Raw genomic sequence first — 14,481 nt, 5'->3', positions numbered from 1 at the left:
GCTGCCTTTTATTTCCAAGGTTTTAGAAAAAGTAGTTTTTATCCAAGTCTCCTCATTTTTAAATTCATTTAACATTATTGACAAATTTCAATCCGGTTTTAGAACTTTGCATAGCACAGAATCCGCACTGCTCAAAGTACAAAATGACATCCTTTTAACCGTCGACTCTGGCTCTTGCGCCATTTTAATTCTGCTTGACCTCACCGCAGCCTTTGACACGATCGACCACAAGATTCTTTTAAAACGCCTGGAAAATGAGGTTGGTTTTAAGAGCACTGTTTTAAACTGGTTTACTTCCTATCTACAAAACAGAACTTTTAATGTTACACTTGGTACCTACACATCTTCCTCAGCCCCTATCACTTGCGGTGTCCCCCAAGGGTCAATACTAGGGCCCCTTCTTTTCTCCTTATATATGCTCCCACTTGGCTCCATTTTTAAGAAACATGACATCCCCTACCACTGCTACGCCGACGATACACAATTTTATCTCCCAGTCACACCAAACGACACGTCCTCCTTAAATAGAGTTCAAAATTGCCTTGATGACATCAAAGACTGGATGGCTACAAATTTTCTCCAGCTGAACCAAAGCAAAACTGAAATCATTATCTTTGGCCCGAAACAGTCCATCACTGGCCTAAAATGCGCTCTTGGCCCCCTCTCTGCAAATTTGCACACCACTATAAAAAACTTGGGTGTTTATTTGGACTCCTCCTTGAATTTTAACAAACAAATTTCAAGTGTAGTGAGCAGCAGTTTTTATCAGTTACGAACCATAGCCAAATTGAAGCCCATTTTAACTCACAGGGACCTGGAAACAGTCATCCACGCTTTTATTACCTCTCGATTGGACTATTGTAACTCGCTATACCATGGGCTGGCTCAGTCTACTCTCTCCCGTCTGCAGATGGTCCAAAATTCTGCTGCTAGACTCCTGACTGGAACCAGGATGCGAGAGCACATTACCCCGGTTCTGGCCCAATTGCACTGGTTACCAGTGAAATATCGCATTGATTTTAAAGCCTTAAATGGCCTTGCGCCACAGTACATTTCTGACTTACTTTCTGCACCTCCTACCCTCAGAGTTCTTAGGTCATCTTCCCAAATGCCCCTCGACATTCCCCCAACAAACCTTAGAACTAAAGGTGACCGGGCTTTCTCCGCTATTGCGCCCACACTCTGGAACAATTTACCACTGCACATTAAATCCAGCTCCACCATTGAAAGTTTTAAATCCACCCTAAAAACCCACCTCTTCTCCATTGCCTTCAGCTCAGTCTGAGGGCATTCTTAACTTATGGCCATTGAATGTATTTTTCCTCTTTTTTTGTATTTCTTTTATGTTCTCCTATCTTTGGTGTTTTTGTTTAGGTATTGCTTTATGTTTCTTTAACTATGCTGTATTTTTATTAGGTTATACTATTGTGATTGTAAAGCACTTTGGGTCAACTTCTGTTGTTTTTAAATGTGCTATATAAATAAAGGTGACTTGACTTGACTTGACATCTGGAGGCTCAAGCAGCTAGGTACTACTTGAGCCTCTCTGTGGCCGCATGTACCACAATCTCAGTCAGACCTGCCGGTTCTGCCACCTGCTGCTGGTCCTGAATCGTGCCACTTATGCGTGCACTGGACTTTGTGATAGCAGCCATGCTGGCAGAGAGGCAGTCTATTTCATCTTCCATTATCTTGTTGAAGTCGATGCGTGCACTGGACTCTGTGATAGCAGCCATGTTGACAGAGAGGCAGTCTATTTCATCTTCCATCATCTTGTTGAAGTCGTTATTCATCTTCTTTATCATGTCTGTAGCAGATATGATCTTATTGTAGTTTTCGTAAACCAGTCTCTGCATGTCACTGTCCAAGGCACGGATCTGCATGACCATGCAGCTCTCCTGGTCCATCAGTTCTCCGAGTGAACATTCTCTTTTAAGCTTATTGAAATAAACCTTGGGGTCAAAGTGCGGCCCGTCGATCTCTGGTCGATCCGTGGCCTTATTCAGTACGTCGTAAAGCTTTAACATTCCGTGATCATTACGCTTTTGAAAAGCCCTAAAGTCAGTATAGACTACGTTGTCCATCGTCAATGAACTGTACAGCTTATAGGGAGGGTTAACTACCGGTACTTGGAGCCAAGGTCTATGATGTCAGTGATCTATGACATCAGTTCTGTGATTTAACTCATCTCCATATTTGGGCATAAAGTGGACCCAGACAGCCATGTCAGTGGGTCTCTCCATATATGGGCATGTGATGTAAGTCACAACAGAAACCGTTGCCTCAACAACGCAATTTTCCATGTACATAGGGCATGTCCATATTTGGGCATAATTCGCCCACCCACATCTTGGCATGTCCATATTTGGGCTTAATCCAGGCACATACCCAGGTATCTCCATACAGTATATGGGTATGTGATAGCTTGCCTGTCGTTGCCGGAGTTATTGCATTGACAACTGTCACCTTATGAATGTCCAGTCCCTATATGGGCATATCTATGCACTCTCCACAGACGCGCAGATGCGCACCTTGAACTTTTTATACCAGATACAGAAATAAACAAGACTGGGTCTAATGATGTCAGTCTGTGACCTCAGTCAGTCTGTGACTGTCATCTATGACGTATCTGGGCAAGGTTTCACTTTCAGCCCAATCTGACCACCATTCACTTCCAGTTACAACTAATGTACAGCACCTCAAACAAACCAACAAAAGCAGATGATGTCAAATCAAGCCCCCAGGATAGCAGGGAATTATTGAAGCCATAGAAATCTGGTATTGCGTCTTCTTGAAAACATTTCGCTCATGAAGCTGTGTGTTCCTGGTGACAAGCTATGCAGCACAGAGGACTGCATACCCGGCACAGGCGTGTACCTTCGACACGAAGGTACATCTTCGATGAATAGCTACATCTATTCTTCACTAGCTGGATACGTGCTGAGGAAAACCGAAGGAAAGGAGTTACCAGTGATCTCAGTGGTGAGGGAAACAGAAACACATCTACTGCCAGATGTTGGCGCAATAGTCACCTGTAAGGTGACCAGCATTAACCCCAGGTTTGCCAAGGTTCATATCCTTTATGTAGGCTCCACACCACTGAAGGACCGCTTCAGAGGCACTATCAGGAAAGAAGATGTACGGGCCACAGAGAAAGACAAGGTTGAAACATACAAAAGCTTTAGACCAGGGGACATCGTACTGGCTAAAGTGATATCTTTGGGGGATGTGCAGTCGAACTACCTGTTGACTACAGCAGAGAACGAGCTGGGAGTGGTCATTGCCCGCAGTGAAGCAGGTGCCCAGATGGTTCCCATCAGCTGGTGTGAGATGCAGTGCCCACGAACACATGCCAAAGAGTATCGCAAGGTAGCACGGGTACAGCCAGAGTACCTGCAGGCATGAGATGTCTCCAGCAGGCAGTCTGGGAGGTGCAACTCTCTTCCACACGGAACACACAGACAGCTTCATCCTATCCTCAATCAGGCTGATAACTCTGCATACAGTTCTTTATGCATGGGCCATTTGCATAGAGCTAGCAGCATCCTGTAATACCTCTTTAAAAAGGCCCTAGCAAATCTAAATGTTAAGCTCTCATGAGACTCATGGCAGCCTGAGTCTTGATAGACATGGTAGAAATTGTCAGACAAGTGAATCATTAGTGTGGTTGCCCTAACAGGGCAACCAGACTATAGTACTCTTCCGACTTTATTTCATGTTCTAGATAAACTTTATTTTGGCTCCTCCCACAGTTTTTTCCCCCCAATTTGCTAAGAGATTGGGTGCATAGTTTAATTGATATTGATTTATTAGTGCATAAAATTTCCCCATCCACTTTAATGGGAAAATGAAAAAACTCAAATTCAAGTATTTTTTTCTCAAAAACCGTAAGGGCTAGCGTTACAAGACTTGGAGGGGAGGTTCATAATTTAGTGCGAGATTATTAAACAAATAATTACACCACTCGGCCTCATGGTGGCGCTATAACAGCCCACCTTACGTTTTGGCCTATAACTCTTGAACCGTAGGTCGTAGAATAAAAATCTTTTTTTCCCCAGATTTCTTGGGTCCTGACGCAACTCCCCATATGCCCATCCATTTGCGTCAGGATAGAGTTTCCGCCAATTTAAATTTTCTTCAAAACACACGTTTAGCTCCTCCCACATATTTTGTCCAAATTTCACAAAAATTGGTACAAATGATCTCTGGACCCTCTGGATAGCTTTTTGTTCAATCAAATCGACATGTTAAAGGACAAGAATCAATGGTCAAACATGTACTTTCTCTTCCAAGACCAATGAGTACAAATCCTGCAACAAGCAGAAGAATATTGTTTCTATTTTTGACCATTATACATTTGCCTTTTCTCCATTCCATGTGCAAAAGTGAAATAAAGTAACCATCAATGTGATAAAAAAAAAATATATATATATATATATGGTATTGCAAGACTTCCACATTTAGAACGCTACTACGCATGTTTCTATCGTCTGAAACGCTAGTGCGCCTGCTCTATTGGCTGCAACGTTGTATGCGCTGGTGAGCAACTTTCATTGAAATGAATAGGTGGGGGCAGGGCCGTCCGTTCTCTAGATATATTATAACTCTAGGTGTTAAATGGTCTCAGGAGGAAATATAAATCATCCTATAAGAAGCGTTTCTCTGTTAAACCCAGTCCATATACGACCAATTTATAAGTCGTTGCCATTGTGCCTGTCTGTCTGTGTCTTTTATGCCCATATATGGAGATTTCTGTATCTGTCTGTCTGTGTCCCTTTTATGTCCATTTATATGGAGTCCAGGCCAGTACTATGGCATCATATTGATGACATTAGGGTACTCAATATACTATGGGGTTTGTATGGGGAATTTAGCGTTTATTTTGTACCCGACTCTGTGTCCTTTTTATGACCATATTTGGAGATCTCTGTATGTGTCTGTCTGTCTGTCTGTCTGCCTGTGTCACTTTTAGGCTCATACCTATTATGGAGTTCACTAATGTCATCAGCATATGCCCATATATGGGTATATTGGTCGGATCGCCGGTTCTGGACAACCGGATGTCCATTATCCTATATTATAATTGGCTTAAAGGGCCATTCACACTGAGCTCTATAACTGTAACTATGAAAATATAGTTCTATGTAGTGGATGGCAGAGTTCACATCAACTATAAAAACAAAAATACAATGGTGAACGTTCTAGTTCAAGTTATCTTTATAGTTATAGTGATCAGTATGAATGGCCCTTAACGGAGGACAAAAGGAGTGCAAACTTTTAGAATCGGCACTGGAGCAGGACCTCCAAATGAATATTTTCTCAAATTGTAGTTATATGAATCATTTAAAATTGTTGATTTAAGTGCAGTCCACCCATTCACTAATTAAACAAAGTTTCCTTGGCGATGCCTTCATAAATGTCTTGCTCTTATGGCTTGCCTATTATCGAATTCTAACAAAACCTAAAGTTTTTCTGCTTAAGATTTCCCTTAACATAGATAATACGATGATTTATAAATAAGATATACATTTCTTCTATGGAAATAAGTGGAAATCTCTATTTTACACACCCCCGCTCTCTCTCTGTTTTGCCTCACCTGTGCTCTCTTGTCATCCTCCAGGTCCACCAGGCCTTCCAGGTGACCCAGGTGAGCCGGGCCAGAGGGGGCCAGTGAGTCCAGGCTACCTGTTGGTCGTTCACAGCCAGTCGGTAGTGGTGCCACCGTGCCCTGGGGGCAGCACTCAGCTCTGGACCGGCTATAGTCTGGTGTACCTGGAGGGTCAGGAGAAGGCTCACACACAGGACCTAGGTAAGGTTGGCCTGTATGAAGCCATCTGGTCAAAGTCAAAGTTTGTGTGTGTGTGTGTGTGTGTGTGTGTGTGTGTGTGTGTGTGTGTGTGTGTGTGTGTGTGTGGTGGGGGGGGGGGTGGACACTCGATAAGGGGCACTGGCCCAAAAAAGGTTGAGAAACATGGGTTCACGCAGTTCATAAACATATTTCTGTGACATTTGCGGAAGTGCATCGAATTTCTCTGCAGCATCGCATTTCACACAATGATACCCAATTTAGTTACCCTGTCCTCCTCTGCTTCCCCTCCTACCTCTCCTTCCCTAGGCCAGGCTGGCTCCTGTCTGCCAGTTTTCTCCACCATGCCCTTCTCCTACTGCAACACGGGTGCCTGCCACTACTCCAGCCGAAATGACAAGTCCTACTGGCTCTCCACTACCGCACCCATACCCATGATGCCCTTCTCCGGCAGGGAGATCGGCTCCCACATCAGCCGTTGTGCGGTGTGTGAGACGTCCTCCCCAGTGGTGGCAGTTCACAGCCAGGACCACGCGCCTCCCGCCTGTCCGCCTGGCTGGAGGAGCCTCTGGAATGGCTACTCCTTCCTCCTGGTGAGCATGAGGAAGACATGGCCGACTGCATTGTGTGTGTGTGTGTGTGTGTGTGTGTGTGTGTGTGTGTGTGTGTGTGTGTGTGTGTGTGTGTGTGTGTGTGTGTGTGTGTGTGTGTGTGTGTGTGTGTGTGTGTGTGTGTGTGTGTGTGTGTGTGTGTGTGTGTGTGTGTGTGTGTGTGTTAGTGCATGTGTGCACATTCATGTGTGCAAGACACAAAAGGTACAAAAGGATTTCCTTTTTTTTGCCATTTTGCAGCAGAGTAGCAAATGAGTGAATAACAAATGTAATAAATTATATGTTTTATCATTTTCCCTGAAACTGTGCTGCTTCTCTCACCTCCTCAGCACACAGGTGCAGGTGACGAGGGCGGAGGCCAGTCTCTGACCTCCTCAGGTAGCTGCCTCAGAGACTTTCGAACACACCCCTTCATAGAGTGCCAGGGTGCGCAGGGTACCTGTCACTACTTTGCCAACCTCTACAGTTTCTGGTTGACTACCATCAGCCGAGCAGATCAGTTCCGTGCCCCAGAGCCGGCCACCATCAAAGCAGCTGACCAGCAGCGCCAGAAGGCTAGTCAGTGCCACGTCTGTACCAGAGACCGATAGTGGTCACCATGTCACCTTTTCATTATGTCGTTCTCTCTCTCTCTCTCTCTCTCTCTCTCTCTCTCTCTCTCTCTCTCTCTCTCTCTCTCTCTCTCATATAATTATTCTTTAACCATGTCCCATCATTGAGAACTTCTACATGTCCCATCATTGAGAACTTCTATAATAATATAATTCAGCAGTATTTATATTGGGACATGTTGTAAACAATGTTTTTTGCTACTTCTGATGTCAAAGATTACATTTGATCACTGAAAACTGGCATCTCTGTATAATATGATTTTACACTGAACCACTGTATTTTTTAAGGCTATATAAAATGAAGCTCTGATTCGTTGTTGATAGAAATTAAAATAAATGTTTTCTTGACCTATATAAACTACATTTCGTTTAATTGATCCACACCCCTTCCATGATTCCCATAACGACTGCGAAAAAGATGGGAAGGCAACAGGGAAGACATTATTTCTACCGATATGAGCACATTATGGGAGGACAATTTAGGCATCAACACTTGTTAAAAATGTACCCTTTTCTTTGATAGTTTCCTGTTATAATATTGAAGAAAACACGGCAATAAGCCATCAAATAGTTGGATAGTTGGAATAGTTGGTTTTATGAGCTGTTTTAGTTTAGTGTGCTATTTTTTGCACAACCCTGCGAATACTCAGTCAGGAACCTGAAAGAAGTATATTACGTAAAGAAATCATTTAATCCAGTCCAATACAGTCATGTTGCATACTTATTTACTTTCAGATAAGACAAATTATATAAATTAGAAAACATTTCCAAATAAGAGATGTTACATTAAACTGGACTGTCTGTTAGTATGTGATTATTATGTAATTATTCCCTTCCCAGGGAGAGAGAAAGAAAAGCCAATTCTGTTATGATTGTAATTAAGTAGAATTTTATGGATGTCAGGCCCCTCTCACAGCACTGAATGGCAGGGCTGTCATGGACCTGTCACAGGCCCTGTCATGTTACCATGGTACCAAAACTATGCCTCTTAATTGAGTTTTATTGCATACAAGGTTGACACTTTTTTGTTGTAAATACAACACCTGTGTTCTTCTGGGTTTTTTAAGCAAAGACTAGAGACTGAAAGTACAATCCGTTTCCAACATCATAAATTCACTCAAATATGGCCATGGTGATAGGAAACGTCTGGATTCTAACTGCAAACTGTGGGAATACCATAGTGTTATACCTACAAGTTCCAGTAGAGAGCAGAAGTGAGCTCGAGTGGTGTTTGGTCCGCCTCAAATAACAACAATATAAATCAATCAGTCTGAAATCAATCCCATAGCCCGAAACGTTTAGGCTGCGATTCAAGTAGTTTGTTGCTAGGATACTGTCCAGATGTGTTTTCTAGTCTCTAATTACACGTAGCCTATTGACAGCCTATCATTTTCTCATATCAGCTCACCCCCCCCCCCCCACATAAGATATATGCCTTACAAAGTACTATCACTTAGCATTCAGTATTATTACGTATTTATTTATAATAATAATAATAATAATAATAATAATAATAATAATAATAATAATAATAATAATAGTAATAATAATACTTATTATTATCATTATCTTAAAGAATTTCAGCCACACTTTTACATCTTTTCTTTTTTTCTGTGTTGTGTGGTGTTGTGTTGTGTTGTGTTGTGTTGTTTTGTTTTGTTTTGTTTTGTTTTGTTTTGTTTTGTTTTGTTTTGTTTTGTTTTGTTTTGTTTTGTTTTGTTTTGTTTTGTTGTGTTTTGTTTTGGTTGTTGGGTGTGGATGAGACAAATGGGGTCTTTTGCACATTTCTGTTGCCATGGTGACAGTTGGCTGACAACTCTCAGCAGCCAATCACAGCACGACAGACCATTCGGGCTATGGGATCTAAACTCTGCCAGCTGTGAAGAGCTCCAGCTCCGCGCAGTTCTCTTTTGTACATGGTTTACGATCCGCCCAACAGCCGAGCAACAACAAGCGAAATAACTATCACATTATTATTTCTTATCAGCCTAATATAAGATGGCGGACAGCAGCTTGCTTCGTGTTATTGTCATAGTCTTTTCGGTGCTGTTTTTTATCGCAGCTATGGTTGTTAATGCGCTGGCTGGAACGGGCAAAGGTGAGTTATTACATGTTTACATGTGTTGTGTTGTGTTGTGAAACGATACAATACAATGGCACTGTTTAAAGTCAACTGTTCTTCAATATTGGTTGATTGCGATTCTTTTCCATGCATTTTCATGCTACAAAATATCTCACATCGCTTTTATGCCAGTTTTATGCTGCCCAGTAGTGAAGTGACTCATGTTTAAGGAATATTTCCAGGAAATAAGTGTTTCCAGCTGTTTGTTATGGTTACACAATGTAGTCTGTTCCAGATTACTGTGAAATGTCTCCTCCTTCTGGAAAGTGAGGGGGAAGAGCTGACCTCTAGGAATAAAACATAGTTAGAATAGAAAACTAAATAGAATATGGAGAATATATGATGTAATGGCTTATAACATACTTGCTTTCAGATCCTGTTGAAGTTGGTTTTAAGAAAGAAATGACGAGCATTCTGTTCTATTTTTCTTTCTTATTTTTAGTTGTAGTTTTTTTGGTGCTGAATTTCCACTTAAATCACCCATAATGTCCAGTTAATTTACCAGTGTGACTGTGAATGTTCTTTAGTGTGTACCAAAATGTGTCTGGTAGTAGGTTAATGTGATGACTCATATGATCCTGGCAAATTCAGGCCTCGAGTATGTGGTGTTTGTCAGGTTTGATGTGGTCTCTGCATGATGGTTTATGTTGAATCGCAACTGAAACCATTTGTCTGTTATCCTGCTCCCACCCCTTTACTAAAAGGTCTCATAGACTACTGTGAATAAGCAACTCTTTAATTAGAAGGTAGGCTGGGTTTTGGTCTCATGGTCTGATTGGAGTTCTTCTTGGAAACGTTCCTTAAAAGGCAACACACTGTAGTTGCTCAGTGGACAAATGGAAGCAAACCTTTTACTTAAACCTTGCTATATTTCGTCATTAATTTATTTTCACTGACTCCCATCAAATTGAAATAAATAATGGCTGCTTCATGGAGTTTTAGTTTTTTTGCCTTTTGTGCGTAAAAGATCTGTTAGATCCAGTCGTGAAGACCTTTGTGAGGAGAATCCTGGATTCTCTGCTGCATTCTCCTACTCAGTCAGTTGCTGCTGTTTTTCAGGTCCATTCCATTCCACTACTGGTAACGTGTCGTCCCGCTATGAGACACTCATCACCCCAGCTGGCTGGACCTTCTCTATCTGGGGCCTCATCTATACCTGGCTCGCCGTGGCAATCCTATACATATCTACATTTCTGTGCAGAGGGTGGGTCACCAATAAACATACTGGCCCGCCGTGGCAATCCTATACATATCTACGTTTCTGAGCAAAGGGTGGGTCACCGTCTCACAGATAAAGATAACATACAGCTTGCCTATACAGCCCTATACATAACTCTGTATCAATCAGTGCAGAGGATGGGACACCATCCAACACTAATAAACAGAACCATGTTGTTAAAGCTGGAGATATTAGGATATATTAGGATTATTAGTTTGTTCAGAGGGTATTGGTAAATTAATTCTATTGTATTACACATTTATATATCACTTTTTATTAATGAATGAATGTGTGTGTGTGTGTGTGTGTGTGTGTGTGTGTGTGTGTGTGTGTGTGTGTGTGTGTGTGTGTGTGTGTGTGTGTGTGTGTGTGTGTGTGTGTGTGTGTGTGTGTGTGTGTGTGTGTGTGTGTGTGTAAAACTATGTGTACATTATGGTATTCTATGCCCTATGCGTTGTATTGCAGCTTGTTGACTGACATACGAATGAAGACAGTTCTTATCATTTATTGTCTCTCCATGCACTTTCTAGATACTGGGCTCTGTGTCTGTTGCCCTATGTCTTCTACGGGAACTGGTTCGCCAGCATGCTGATGAACATGATATGGCTTCTACTGTTTGACAGAGAGTACGTGTACACACACACACACACACACACACACACACACACACACACACACACACACACACACACACACACACACACACACACACACACACACACACACACACTATTACTACCACCACTGTACTGCTACCACCACTATCAATACAACATGATTTGCCCATTGTTATATATTTGTGTATTTTCTTGTTTTTCCTGTCTTATTTTAAAATGTTTAAAGGTACATGCAGGGCAATTATTGACTATATAATGTGAAGTAATGCATTCTAAAGTTCCTATTTATTTTGCTATGTAATATAATCTGTCCGTGGTAGTAAAAGTAATTGAATGAAGGTTACCATACGTTGCTAATTTGAGTGTTGGCCTAATTTAGTCTTTGACAGTTACTTTGACAGTTACTTTTGGCAAGTGCGACAGAGTATAAATTAATAATGAATTGAGCCTAATTTATACTATGTTGCACTTGCACTCTGATTCTCTCTGTCTCTCTCTATCAGGATGATGGGGTCAGCTTTACTTGTTTTAGGAATGCTAACAGTGGCAAATTACAGCACTGTTTTCTTCTGCTGCTATGCCACCAATTACTATGGACTTTGGCTGCAGAAATACTATCCCAAAGACCTGGTCTGTCTCCGAATAGTGGTACGACTGTTTATGTCCTGAAGACGTGTCTGTCTCTGTGCTTGTGTCTGTCTGTCTTTCTGTCTGTCTGTCTGTCTGTCTGTCTGTCTGTCTGTCTGTCTGTCTGTCAAGACAGACAGGGACAAGACCCCCCAAATGAATGATGAGCCACTCAACTATGCACACCTCTAGGTTGATATGACATTTTACAATTACAGTTTGAGTTGCAATATTATAAACACTTGGTACAAAGATTATGCATTTCCTTAATTTATAGGCTGTCAATACTGTGTAGTTTGAGGTGTATTCTGTATATCAAATTACAAATTTGTTTTCCTCATCAATATTATGATTATTATGATTATTATTATTATTAGTTGTAGTAGCAGGGTTAGTGGTAATGAGACCAAAGCTCACTGATAAAATACAAATAACGTGAGTGCAATCTATTGGTTAGATGTTGTATAGGATGTTGATATGTTCAACTTACCTTTTCGATTACAACTGCCAACCCATGCAGCCTGTTGTGGATGTTCATGTCTTCAGGTCCAGAATGGACTGGCCCTCTATGCCACATGGACGTCCATTGCCACTCTGATCAACTTCACAATGGTTCTCCAACTGTGGGGCGTGGAAAAGAGCACGGCGGCCACGGCCTCCCTGTGCATCCTGTTCGTGGAGCTGGTGGCATGGTGAGTGGGATGAGATGTGACATCGGAACCATAACAACAAAAGAATGATTGCCCTGTCGGTCTCACTTTTATGATGTGTCCGTAGGTTCATCCTGGAGAACTGTCTGCTGGACCGCTGGGTGCGTTACATTTTGACAGTCTACCCGGTGGTGATCGTGGCTTTGGTGGGAAATGTATCCAAGCACTACCACCCGGCTGACCCTACTCCTAACTCTGTCTTTATGGGTGAGTTGTTTGATCATATCAGGTTTTATGCACAAGGTATCAAATCCCACTGGATATTAACCCCTCATTTGCCCCAAATTACCTTCATTTATAAAGCTGGATTGTCCCCTAAAAGTAGTCTCATTGATAAGACATTCAGAGAATAAAATAGAATAAATAAACTTAGTCTAACACTAGATATCTGCACTTTGTCTGACTGATTAACATAATGTATATTCTATCAATAAATATAAGTATAGTGTACAATCTATCACCAGTGAATATACGCATGCATTTATATCTATTGCCTATGAATGGATATATGTATCAACAGTGGATATGAGACTGTCAGCTGGTTTTCACTAGTAGGTATCTGGATTTATCTGCTTTAAATAAAGCAGATAAATCATGCATCAATCAATGCATCATTTCTGGTGCCAACCAGAAATGATGCATTTCTGGTTGGCATCTTCCAATTATCTTTTCTAATGATACCATTTCAACTCGCATCTCTCTTTCTTTTCAGTGATACTGCTGCTGCTAGCGTGTGTTCTCCTGGTGGTACGGATTATCGTGGTTATCTGGAAACGCAGGAAGCAATCCCTCTACTTCTCAGGCCATCAGCCAATGTTGTCACCCTGTGACGGAGGCAAAAGCAAGATCTTCAAATAGAGAACACGCATTTCTTCTACACCTTTCTCACTTATTCCAATCCAAACACAGCCTACCTTTCCTGCTCTTTTCTACTTCTTATGATCTTTTCATAATCAAAATAAGACTGACTTACTTAACAGTCGCGTTACAATAGCAATGAATTCACAATGCAGCACACTAAACACAAGCTGCCTAATATTTACCCACCGCTTTAACCACTGAAATTCTTGTTTATTCATTAATTGCTTCCAAAAACTGTAAACATTTTTACCATTGTGCTGACAGTGTTTTAAAGTTGGGCAGTATATTGATATATATATTCATGTTGTGAGATTAGATATCATCTATGATTTTGGTCATTGTAATATTATGCTTATGCTGCCTTTTTTGTTGGCAATCTTTGGAACATAATAGAATGTTCTAGCTGAGTGAAATTAACAACAAACACCTCTACCTGTTTGGCCATCATATCCACATTTCTAATGAACGTTATTCAATATTTTCTTGTGTTTAAATATCTTCTGAAAGCACCAATAGTGTAAATATTGAATTGGTAGAGTTAAATATAGGTTTACTGTATATACATTATAACACTACAGCTTTCTACATAGCCCAGTATTAGCCCACACACAGTCAATACTAATTCCATCATGTAATGTAGACACACAGACATAGCATGAAAACAATTCTAAACTCTCTGTGGCGTTTATCCGTTATTTTCGTCCTGTGAAGTGTCATTTAGGCTTCAGTTTAGCCATTTTAAAAGTATTAAATCATTTAAACTGAAGGAACTTCAATCTTCAATTCATATCTACCTCACAGATGTTTTTTATAGAATTGTTGGGAACAGTGTGACTGTTGATAGCTGTTCATACAGTACTTAATACTGTACAAAGTTTACAAAAACACGCACATCCAAAACTAATTTTCTGACTGCGACCGTCCACCCCGATTGTATTATATTATTTTTTATGTACTTAGACAAACGGTAGGAAGACTATGAAGGAAACAGCGTAGGGGAAGCACAGGAGGAAGTGTGCATGGAGGATTGGAGCAGGCCCAGCTAGGGCATGTGGCTCCATGGAGAGAAGAAGCTTAACCACTACACACCAGTTAGCTTTTATACACTTGTGTATTTTCACATTGCCTTGCCATGTACCAACTGTGTACTTTTATACATTTTATAACATTGTGCTGATATATATATTCATTAAAAACCACTGGGATTATTACAAATGTCTAGTGTTTGGTCTCATGAATATTAGGACATTATTGTCTACTGCTCCTGTTAGATTTATTTTTCCCTAGTTAATACCAG

General features: G+C 41.1%; 3 protein-coding genes across 3 annotated transcripts in view; all 3 read left to right on the top strand.

Moving 5' to 3' along the window:
• The window catches only part of LOC308094312 (uncharacterized protein), a 56,825-nt gene extending 49,680 nt beyond the window's left edge, over positions 1-7,145 (top strand). The window contains exons 45-47 of the mRNA XM_080440882.1: positions 5,621-5,809; positions 6,116-6,399; positions 6,747-7,145. Coding sequence (XP_080297008.1) covers positions 5,621-5,809; positions 6,116-6,399; positions 6,747-7,007 — 734 coding nt within the window. The 3' untranslated portion in view covers positions 7,008-7,145. The remainder of the gene's footprint in view (positions 1-5,620; positions 5,810-6,115; positions 6,400-6,746) is intronic.
• Positions 2,809-3,564, top strand: LOC308094314 (exosome complex component CSL4-like; the record flags this gene model as incomplete). The annotated part of the gene is made up of 1 exon (XM_080440884.1): positions 2,809-3,564. The coding sequence occupies one exon, from the start codon at positions 2,809-2,811 to the stop codon at positions 3,403-3,405; it is 597 nt and encodes a 198-aa protein (XP_080297010.1). The 3' UTR covers positions 3,406-3,564.
• A 1,751-nt stretch (positions 7,146-8,896) lies between the features above and the next one.
• Positions 8,897-14,392, top strand: LOC308093335 (uncharacterized protein). The gene is made up of 7 exons (XM_080439670.1): positions 8,897-9,126; positions 10,210-10,354; positions 10,900-10,995; positions 11,490-11,634; positions 12,160-12,305; positions 12,391-12,530; positions 13,036-14,392. Exons 1-7 carry the CDS (start codon positions 9,027-9,029, stop codon positions 13,179-13,181), a joined length of 918 nt encoding a protein of 305 aa, XP_080295796.1. The 5' UTR covers positions 8,897-9,026; the 3' UTR covers positions 13,182-14,392.
• The last annotated feature ends 89 nt before the right edge of the window (positions 14,393-14,481 follow it).

This window comes from Gymnoscopelus braueri, assembly GCF_963280865.1.
Source record: "Gymnoscopelus braueri genome assembly, chromosome: 10".
In the NCBI taxonomy this organism is placed as follows: domain Eukaryota; kingdom Metazoa; phylum Chordata; class Actinopteri; order Myctophiformes; family Myctophidae; genus Gymnoscopelus; species Gymnoscopelus braueri.
The sequence above is the reverse complement of the archived record's forward strand: the minus strand, read 5'-3'. Positions and strand labels throughout refer to the sequence as shown.